The sequence below is a fragment of the Emys orbicularis genome, chromosome 1 (genome assembly GCF_028017835.1).
Source record: "Emys orbicularis isolate rEmyOrb1 chromosome 1, rEmyOrb1.hap1, whole genome shotgun sequence".
Taxonomy (NCBI): Eukaryota; Metazoa; Chordata; order Testudines; family Emydidae; genus Emys; species Emys orbicularis.
Window position 1 is genome coordinate 321,853,750 of NC_088683.1, and position 11,209 is coordinate 321,864,958.

Genomic DNA, 11,209 nt, shown 5'->3' on the forward strand with positions numbered 1-11,209 from the left:
CTTTATTATTTTAAAACAGGGTTTTGCAAATTATTCATCACACATACACAGAACACAAAGACATTATAGGTTACAATTACGCCACTCATTCAGCACCAGCCGGATTCTGGAGGCCTTTCTCCTTTTGGATTGTTGGGTATCATTTGCATTCAGATAGTTTGTCAGATGATAGTTTCTTTGAGGGTGAAGTCCTTCTGAATTTCTCACTCTGGCTCCCACAAACTGTGTTAAGAAAGTGCTGAAGAATTGCTCTCTCTGTCAATACAATTAAAAAACAAGAGAGTTAATTTGAATCTCAAGCTGTCAAGTGCAATAAATTCCAGGAACGATGAACATTGGGATAGTTTATTTTATATAAAAATTTCATTTACAAATTCTGAGTGAGGATACAACAACCACTGCACTTTTAAGATACTGTTTTTATAGGAGCACAGACAATTCTCTCCTACATATTTGTGTGTAGGGGAGGGAAAAATCTCTGTTTCCTAGTAATTCCTCCAGTAGGGACAAGGGGCTCAAGGTTCACCCTCCCCTGCAGGAAAGAGAGAGATGATTTTTCTACCTTTCCAACAAGTGTGAAGAGTGCAGTATTCAGAAAGTTTCATAGCTTGTGTTTCACCAGTGACTGCGTGCATGATAATTTACACAGGATGGATTAAATTGTATCTTAGCATAGTACCCTACCTTGCTTTGGAGCTCTTTCAATGTACTTATTAACTTGTTCTGGATCCAGAGAATTTAAAATTGATATGATATTGAAATATTCTTTCCCAAAATCTCTTTGGTACGTGGTCATCTGTTTAATGTTTTCTTGGTTCTGGATGTGAGAAAATGTCACGGTAGGAACTGTAAAGGTAAACCAGGTAGGAACATTTGAGTGAAACCAGGCATAACCCTATAATCCTCCCCTTCATCTTTCCCCTCTTCTTCCTTGTACTGTAGTCTCCTTCTGTTCTTCTCATTTTAATTGAGGTCCTTTTCCTTCAATAGAATCAGTCCCTTCATATCTTATTGCAGAATTAGCACCTTAAGAGTACATCTAAGTGCCTTAAGGAAAGGGAAGCCTTATCTGTATTGTAAAGCACCATTAATATCTATGATAGTATATAAATAATAATAATAATAATAATGCTCTGTGTAGTTAGCTTGGGATAGCGTTTGTTTGGAATCCAGTCTATACCCAGCTTTAGCTACCAGTTGTAGGCCTGAGACCTGATCGACTCACCTCCCCTCCCCCATGCTGAACCAGCCTTGGGTGAAACTCAGGGAGTTCACCAGTAACACTGAAAAAGGAATGTTCCTGCTACTGATAAAGCACCCACACCTCAGGAATGTCCCTAAGGAGAGTTATAACCACCGAGGTTGTAAAGACGCTTGGAAATTAGAAAGGATACAGAAAGAGACTCAACAAATGGTAAAATAAGCTCTGACCAGCATTTTATGCTGACTATCTGGACAAATAGAGAAGGTCACAACTAAGCTACAATTTGGGCATGAAAGATAAATGTAAAAAACTTGGGCAGGAAGGAGGACACATAGGAGCCAGTGTGTAATTGGTTAAAAACTTTGTTATTTAGGAGTATGGGATAATGTGATAGGTTTAGTAAATTTGAAGGAGGTAGCTAGTTTTACCTATATAATGTAAATGAAAAACAATGCTCTTTAGGAACCATTTCCAGATTGCAGTGCAACATCAAGATGCTAGAACACTGATCCCTCTGCACGACTGTGACGTGGAGAGGCATCGCCGGGAACCCCCAGATGAATGAATTCTGACTGGCCATTGGGTGAAATTTGTCAGTATATTGGGAGTGGTGAGCACAAGCGATTTGCTTGGTATATGTGTTTCTAATAAATAGATGTTTAGAGCACAACTGTGTAAGGCTCTTTCGCTGGGAAAAGGTTCCGCAGACCCGTAGAGCCCTGAGGGAAGGGGCAGGTACTTAAATTGACCAGGTTTCTTCCTGAGCCCCGTGGGTAAGGATAGGTGCCTTACACCCTGAGCTCTCGGAAGGGAAAGGGTGGGAGTGCCTAAATTGATTAGGTCATGCCTTGAGCCCTCGGTAGAGTATAGGCGGGGTGCCTTAAATTGAGTGGGCAACACAGTATTTTGAATTTTCTCTCAGTCAGGCTTCAGCTTGGCCATGGTACTGAGACATACACATCCTTCTGGACTTCTCTGCAGTATTTCATACCTCTGATCAACAAATATTCCTGTGCCACCTCCAGGAAGCTGCAAGAGAGATCTGAAATGCCTTAAACTGGCTCTGGTGCATATCTTTAGACCAACCCAAGAGTCATTATGGGTAATTATACCTCCCTCTCTAGATCCCCCAATCTGTGGGCTTCCCTTGGGCTCAGCCTCTCCTCATATTATTTCAGCACCAATAGGAAGCCAATGAGAGAGATGGGGAGACAACACAGGCTGAAGTGCCAGCAGAACACAGATGGCACCTGTAGTAGGAAGGAGGACTAAGGCATGGACTAGGACTAGACCTGAGGGCAGTTCCTGGCTCAGTTACAGACTTTTTGTGTAACTGTGGGCAAATCACTTAATCTACCCTGTGCCTCCATTTCCCATCTGTAAAATGGGGGGAAATGCTTCCCTATTTAACAGTGTTGTGAGTGTTGTGAGGATAAAACCCATTAATGAGTGAAAGGTGCTCAGATACAATGATGAAGGTCATATAAGAACCTAGATAGACACCTAGCTCTATATCTTCTTTAAACAGCACCATCTTCCAGTTTTCTCAATGCCTTGTTGAAAAATCAGCACTTAGCTGAACAGCAACTCCCCAGGGTGGCAAAGGCTGCCTGGAAGATGCATGAAATCAAGTTTATTTCCCAATGGGCTGGCCCTGACCATTTCTGGGTTGGCTTTGACCAATTTTTGTGTGGCACTGGCAAGCTCTGAACCTCTCCCCGCAGTGGATGAGGGATTGCATCACTGTGCCCCCAACTCCCAGCAGACTTTCCAATGCAAGGGGTCAGCAGCCCAGGTTTTCCCATCCTGACATGTCCGTGCATGTCAAATATTGGTGATCAGAGTTCTTGTGGTGGGATTTGCAAGAGCACTCAGGTCCCTTTGACGTCAATAGGAGCAGAGATAAGCAAATAAAAAGCACATTTGCACTTCTATGTGTAAAATTACTCCATGGTGCAAAGCTCATGCTGGACTCTCATAAAGAAACAGGCTCATTTCCTCCTGTCACAGGAAACCTTCAGACATCACTAATCAGTTACATAAGTAGAAGTGACCAGAGACTACTGAAGAACTAATTTAATAGTTGACATGATTTCAAAAGAATCTGATTTCTCAGATATGCCATGTAAAGAGCTGAAGCCATGATTTTCATCAGTTCACAATATTTTACTTATTTAAGGTTTTAAAAACAAATATATTCTTACCAACTCCTTTTGCTGGAATATGCCTGTTTGCATTACATCCATATTTCCAGGAAAAGTCCATGAAGTCATGGATGCGGGCTGGGGCCTGGTAATGATGCCTAAACTCAGTTGCTGGAGGATGTGGGATTATTTTTTTCCAGTCAGGAGGCACAGGAATAGTATCTTTAATTTGTAAACCTGGAGAAGTTAAAAAATAGTGTCAGTTTTATGGTACAATAAAATATCTTCTTCTCAATGAAACAGGAGGGAGGGAGGGAGGAAGGGAGGGGCGTGTGTATGTGTGTGTCAGAAGTAAACAACAGGAAGCTAACCAGTAGAGCCAGTCAAAATTTTTCTGGCAAATCTTTTTTTTTTTTTTTTTTTTTTTTAAACTGAAAATTGGGCTTTCATCTAAATGAAAAGGATCTGCTTCCATGGAAAATTACAAGTTGTTATTGACAAACTGAATGCTCAAGAACTTAAAAAAAAATTTGGTTCCCAATCAAAAACCTGCATGTTTTGAGTCTAAAATGCCACCATAGTACCTCATGGGGTTGTGGTTTGGGTGCCACGCGCTCCCATTCTCCTCTTGGACCAGCCTACCCAACAGGACCACATCTCCCATGATGCATGCCCTACCCTCAGCAAAGGGGAGACCATGCTGCATTATGAGAGTTGTAGTTTAACCAGGGAGCCTGGCCTATAGAGGAGAACAGGAGCATGAAGCACCAAAACTACAACTCCCATGAGGCACCAAGGCAGCATTTCTTTTTGGTTGAAATTTTCTATATGAAAAAAGCCCCTCATCTTCTGACTTGCTCTACTAATCAGCCATGTTGGCGCCTCACTACAGATGGAAAGAGTTGAAAGGCTGGATGTGTGGTGAGGGAGATAAGATTGCAACAGACTGGCACTAAATTTCTGAGTCAACAGGTGCTTTACTTCCAAGATGTGTTAGGACCTTGCCCAAAGTCCATTCATGTGAATGGAAGCCTTTCCATTTATTTCAGTGGGCCCCACAGAAAGAGAGATTGTCAAGGGGACAATGAGGAAGCACTGAACAGTGGAACCAGGGATGAAGCTTCAGTTAGTTGTCTTCAATAAAGTAGTAACAGCTTTGTACTTTTAGCCATAACCTACTGGGATACTGGGAGGCTTAGAGGTACCGTGATCTACAAGGATAAACGCCAGAAGCATGTGAAAAAGGGAGGAAAAAGGGAGGAGATGGGAAGAAAGGGGTTAGCTGGGTTCCGGGTGAGGCCCTGACCCTGCCATCCGTCTGCCCCAGTTTAGCTGGGATGGAATGGGGAGAACGTACATGCTGCACCCTGTGGTCCACACTTCCTTTATACTCCCAGAGAGAGAGTTTCTGCCTGAGACACAATGCCTCCAGGAGCCCCTGCTGGGGCAATGTGCCTCTGCTCTGTCCTCGACATTACCACAGCACTGTGCCTCAGTGTCTTAATGGACCCTTAATGGACCATTTTAAAAGAAGAGAGAGAAATCATTGCCCTCACCCTGTGGTAATCCTAAATAATCTCCATTATAGGTAGAGTTGAACTGTGCTCTGATTGCTTCCTCGACCTCTTGTTTAGAAATAGGCTGTGTCCAGGGTGAAAAACTGTTGGAGGGCTGCGCTTTTTCTTCTCGAGGCACCTTCCAAATCATGAAACTCTAATAACACAAAGAGTGGGATTTTGTAGATCTGCATGGCTACAATTAGAGCATCACATGTACAGTAAATTAGATTGTATTCAGCCAGCTCCCACAGAGTAAGATATAATTTGAAGCTCAGTAATAATAATGCCTATTTCTTATATAGCACTTTTCATCAGTAGATCTTGAAATGCTTCATAATCTTTAATCTATTTCTCCTTCAAACATTATTATTAGGGGTTATCCCCATTCTACAGATGGGAAACTGAGGCACGGAAAGGCTAAGTGATTTGCACAAGGTTACACAGGAAGTCCATGGCAGAGCAGGAAATGGAACCACATCCTAGACCAATGCCATAGTCACTGGACCAGCCTCTCTCTTTTGTTGTATATTAACCACAATAATTCTACCATATGAGAAGTTTCAAGTAGTGTTCATAGTAAGCACCAGTTATATGCTGCCAGTTTTGAAAAGGGACACATCAACTTGAAAACTAGTCAGCCAATTACAAAATAAAAATGAATTTACAATAGTTTCAGGTACTTCTTCTCCCAAAACCCCTAACCAATTTTGGGGGGCTTATAATCATATTTTTCCTATTTTTTATAATGCCTCTCTCTCCCTAGTTGCTGTGTAAGAGAGACACACAAACAGCCGAGGAAACTAACAAAAAAGAGGAAACCGTGAAATTGACTATAAGCTAAAGAGCCTGATCCAAAATGCTGTCAAATGCCCAAAGTAAACAAGCTGAAAATGGAGAAAAAGAGCCCCTGGCTCTTAACACAAAAGCAGGGATGTGAACCTCAGGCCAAATTCCAATCTGGCTAGTAATTACATTCTGCTCCTCAAATACTCAGCAGCTGGATACGTTTGTCCCTTCCTGTCATACACATTGGGTAATAGCACTGTGCACTGCTGTATATCACAGGTGGATGAAGTGATTAGTGTGGGTATGTGCTTATGGTCTGTAAAATGCTTTGGGATCCTTTGAGATGGGCAGTATTTAAATATGAGTCTTTATTTTTCTTTTCAGACCATTGTGGAACTGTTCTGAAAAAAAGGATGGAAATGATAGAAAGATGTAAATGCTAAGGGCTGAATATTCTGGACATACATGAAGAAATGGAGACCATCTACAGAAGATGGTGATACACAACAGAGTTTGCTGAACGGAAGGAATAATATGGTTGGTCTGCTATGGAGTAGCTGCAGCCCAAAACGGAGCAGAGACTGCATCACCATTAGAAGAGCCACCAAACCTCCCAAATAATATCTGCCCAAGATAGTACTTATAGAAGAGACCTGACATTGTTCTTTTACACTGTAAACATATTAGTGAATGATGTTGTTTTCTTCAACTACCAAATCCCAGAGTCAGAATAATACCCACCTCTTCAAAGTTTCTTGTTGCTAAGTGCTTCTACTGGCACCCCATTCAGTGGCGTGCTCCAAAACTACAGCGCCATAAACTTTATATCAGAAACAAAATATTAAGCCCTACCACAGTACCTTTCCTAAGCAACCATAAATGAGGGAGAATGCTATAGCATTCCTTACTTGACTGGGATGAGGATTGTTTCTCCTTGTTCCTGATGAAGAGCCAGTCATTATAGGTTCTGCCTTGGAATATGGTTTCCAACAGAACTCTTCTCTGTAAGTATTAAAGCCAATAGGATCACTAAGTTGGTATGGATTCACGTGTCCTTTTGCTGTTCTGGGACTATAAAAAATGCATCAGAAATTGCAGTTAGAAATAGAGACACAAAGTATAAAAGCAGCATCTATCATTTACCACCTGTAATACTGCAAATACTGTGGTAAATGTATTTCCTATTGTAAGTACTGCAAACACTGGGGTAAAGTCACATACTATCATAGATTAAATCTGTTTGGTTTTATTTTTACCAAGTGCCCACTGTAACTCAACAGTTACTCATCTGGACATGAACACAGGTTTTCAATACATCACAAAAACAAAACTAGCAGAAGAGTTAGCATTAATCTAGCCAATATTATCTTACCGTACTGCTTCAGTCTCCACTGGTGCTCTATATGGGTATTCATGTTTCACTGTAGTTTCATATGGATCCCACATTATTTTGTCTCCTAAAAACATATTGTACCAGTAATAAATGTGATAAATACAGAATGCTGTTTATCCTATCTTTGTGACTATTCAAATAAATCATTCAGATGTAAGAAACTATGGATAAGCAATTTCACAAAGTTATACACACAAAATAACTCAGGACCATTTGTGGCCATAGAGAATTCCCTCTCAATTGAATCAGCTGGAGTCAACCACAGCAACTGATGTGCTTTCCTTTCCTTTCCTTTGTATTACATGTTTGCACATCATCTAGCACAATGGTGTTAGGGCCTCTAGCTGCTACCATAATAAAACAGCATGCTTAAAGTAGGGTCTGGTGACACTGATGGTAAAAAAGCCTGAGCTCTAGCTACAGTACTGCTTCAGAGGGAGTGAACCTAACAGGTAATGATCAAGTGATCTCTCTCCTGCCATCCATCTCCACCCTCTGACAACAGAGGCTAGGGACACCATTCCTTATCCATCCTGGCTAATAGCTATTAATGGACTTAACCTCCATGAATTTATCCAGTTCTCTTTTAAACCGTGTTATAGTCCTAGCCTTCACAACCTCCTCAGGCAAGGAGTTCCACAGGTTGACTGTGCGCTGTGTGAAGAAGAACTTCCTTTTCTTTATTTTAAACCTGTTGGCCATTAATTTCATTTGGTGGCCCCTAGTTCTTATATTATGGGAACAAGTAAATAACTTTTCCTTTTTCACTTTCTCCACATCTGTGACGGGTTGGATCACAGAAACCCCCTTGGGAGCTGCCACCTAATGTGCAAAGACTACCCCTGCTTCTGTTTTCCCTGCCAGCTCAGGACTCCAGCACCCTGTCTTGCTGAATTAGACACTCCAGTCCACTTCAACACAGACCCAAGGTCTGAATCACTTGTCCCAAAGCTGCAAGTTTACCCAAAAACAGCTCACAGGAGTGTGCTTGTCTTTAGCACTCAGATGCCCAACTCCCAATGGGGTCTAAACCCAGATAAATCCGTTTTACCCTGCATAAAGTTTAAATTGTTCACCCTCTATAACACTGATAGAGAGATATGCACAGTTGTTTGCTCCCCCAGGTATTAATACATACTCTGAGTAAATTACTAAATAAAAAGTGATTTTATTAAATACAGACAGTAGGATTTAAGTGGTTCAAAGTAGTAACAGACAGAACAAAGTAAGTCACAAGCAAAATAAAATAAAATGCGCAAATCTATGCCTAATCAAACTAAATACAGATAATCTCACCCTCAGAGATGCTTCAGTAAGCTTTTCTCAGACTGGACACCTTCCAGGCCTGGGCACAATTCTTTCCCCTGGTACAGCTCTTGTTCCAGCTTAGGTGTTATCTAGGGGATTCTCCGTGATGGCTCCTCTCCCTCTCTGTTCTCTTCCACCCCTTTATATATCTTTTGCATAAGGCGGGAACCCTTTGTCCCTCTGGGTTTCCACCCCCCCCCTCACTGGAAAAGCACCAGGTTAAAGATGGATTCCAGTTCAGGTGACATGATCACATGTCACTGCAAGACTTCATTACTCACTTGCCAGCACACACATATACAGGGAGACTCACAGGTAAACAGCCATCTGCAGACAATGGTCCTGGTTAATGGTAGTCATCAAGATTCCAAACCATCATTAATGGCCCACACTTTACATAATTACAATAGGCCCTCAGAGTTACATTTTATATTTCTAGTTTTAGATACAAGAGTGGTACATTTATACAAATCAGATGATCATACTCAGTAGATTATAAGCTTTGTAATGATACCTTACAAGAGACCTTTTGCATGAAGCATATCCCAGTCACGTTACATTCACTTATTACCGTATTTTCTCTAAAACTATCCCAGTTACATTATATTGACTTATTATCAAGTTTTTATAAAGCCATGTAGACTGCACAACGTCACAACATCACTCATGATTTTATATACCTCTATCATATCCCCCCTTAGTCTCCTCTTTTCCAAGCTGAGTTTTATTTGTTAAGGGAAGTTCTATGAATTTGTTGCTATGTGCTTATATTTGAGAAGACAGGTAGAAGGCATGCACTTGGAAGGGAAGGTGGCGAGATCCATGATGGACTTTGGTTCCTGGGGGACTTTGTGCTCTTCCAATTGCAGCAGCAGGAACGTGCTAATCTGCCCTGTGCAGTATTACTGTAACCATCTTGGTCCAAAGATATGAGAGAGATAAGGTGGGTGAGGTAACAGCTTTTATTGGACCGGTGCCAGGTTCAAGCTTTTGAGCCACAAAGAACTCTTTCTCAGGTCAGCACAGGGAGGAATGGCGAGGAGGGGCCAGCTGCACCAGCACAGATTGCTACCCACAGCCCAGCCCAACTCACTAGGGCGCATTTGCTGATGGCAGCATTTCCTTGGGGCAGCCCCATATTCCTTCTGCCTGGCCCTCAATCCCCCCACCCCACCGCCTTGTACCCTCCTCTGGTTGCCCTGCTGCTAGGGTTGCCAACTTACTATTTACAGAAAACCAAATACCCTTTCCCTGCCCCCTGCCCCGAGGCCCCGCCCACACCATCATCCATCCCTCCCTCCGTTCTGGTGGAAAACCAGACACCTGGCAACCCTACCCAGGGCTCCTATTACCTTCAGCCCTCGCTGGTTGGCCACGCCCCTCTGCCGGCTCCCAGCCCCTGCAGGGGACTCTGGCAACAGCCGAGGACCCCGAGCAGACGCTTCTTTATTGCTACGGCGCATGCGCAGCTCACTGCGTCTGGGCTCTGCTGCCTGCGCCCGTGGGGCGGGTCTCACCTGGCGGAGCCGGAGCCGGAGCCGGGGCCGGGGAGCCGGGGCGGGGTCTGCCGCGGGGGTCCTGGGCGGCCGCGGCCCCGTTGATGGGGGGAAGGGCGGGTCTCCGCCGCCCGCCCCGCGGCGCCGTGTGGGGTCGGCAAGAGGCGCTTCCCCCCGGCGGCTCCAGCCCGTTCGGCAGCGGGGGCCGAGGCCCAGAGTCAGCGGGGGCCAGGGGGAGCCGCTCCCTGCCGCGGGCGAGGGCCGGGCCGCTGGGAGCTGTTAGCGCGGGACGCCGCCCGGTTGCCCCTAGCGCCCGTCTGGTGATTGTGACGGGGCAGGGGCGGGTCACAGCGGGCACCCGGGGGGAGGGGAGCGGGGCGTTATGTCCCATTGGCGGGCCCGGGTCTCGCCCATAGAGCCCGGCGTGGGGCAGCTACGGCGCGAGCCTCTCGGACGTTTTCAGCTGCCGCTGCCCTGCTCGCGGCGGCCTGGCTTGGGGGGGAAGCGGGGATCCGCGGGCCCTCGGCGGGCTGCAGGGGTAGGAACGGGCCGAGGTGAACAGTGGGAAACGTTCCCGCCCACCCGACTCAGCCCTTCTTGCCTCGAGCCCCTCCGGTGACCGGGCTTCCCTGGCGAGAGCCACAGCTAGCGCCGCAGCTGCAGAAGCCTCTCTGCAGTTCCTATTTCCAGGGCCGGCTCCAGGGTTTTGGCCGCCCCAAGCAGCCAAAAAAAAAAAGCCGCGATTGCGATCTGCGGCGGCAATTCGGCGGAAGGTCCTTCGCTCCGAGCGGGAGTGAGGAACCGTCCGCCGAATAGCCGGACCTGCCGCCCCTCTGCGGAGTGGCCGCCTCAAGCACCTGCTTGCCAAGCTGGTGCCTGGAGCTGGCCCTGCCTATTTCATCCTAAATTGACAATAATGCTCCCCATAGATGCCGACTCTGTGGAAAAAAAAAAAATAGCGGGTGCTTAGCACCCACCAGCAGCCAGCTCCCCCCCTCCCTGGGTGCCTCCCATCAAGCCGCCGATCAACTCCTCCTCTCCCTCAGTGCCTCCCGCCTGCCAAGATCAGCTGTTCCACTGCATGCAGGAGGAGGGGGGAGAACTGGGTGGGAAGAGATGGAGTGGAGTGGGGGTGGGAAAAGGCAGGGCTGGGCAGGGATCGGGGGGTTGAGCACCCCCAGGGAGCCAGAGGAAGCCAGCACCTGTTAGGTCTACACTTAAAACCTTTTGGCGATGCCACTATAGCACTTAAGTGAAGACATACCTAAGCCAATGGGAGAGTGTCTTCGTTGGCATAGGTAATCCACCTCCCAGAGAGG

At 45.4% G+C, this 11,209-nt stretch overlaps 1 protein-coding gene across 1 annotated transcript; it reads right to left on the bottom strand.

The window, feature by feature from the left end:
• Positions 1 to 7,139, bottom strand: TEX26 (testis expressed 26). Its single transcript, XM_065423668.1, has 6 exons — positions 7,066 to 7,139; positions 6,602 to 6,764; positions 4,905 to 5,061; positions 3,409 to 3,585; positions 685 to 846; positions 1 to 255 (listed from the first exon to the last, which is right to left on the bottom strand). Exons 1-6 carry the CDS (start codon positions 7,137 to 7,139, stop codon positions 140 to 142), a joined length of 849 nt encoding a protein of 282 aa, XP_065279740.1. The 3' UTR covers positions 1 to 139.
• Positions 7,140 to 11,209: the final 4,070 nt, after the last annotated feature.

What these genes read in the sequence shown, in the direction of transcription:
- TEX26 (XM_065423668.1), bottom strand. Translation starts at nt 7,139, where the DNA reads ATGTGGGATCCATATGAAACTACAGTGAAACATGAATACCCATATAGA. An exon ending in TATTCCAGCAAAAGGAGTTG is followed by an intron (nt 847 to 3,408) that starts GTAAGAATATAT and finishes TTACCTTTACAG; the next exon opens with TTCCTACCGTGACATTTTCT. An exon ending in TGAAAGAGCTCCAAAGCAAG is followed by an intron (nt 256 to 684) that starts GTAGGGTACTAT and finishes TTGTATTGACAG; the next exon opens with AGAGAGCAATTCTTCAGCAC.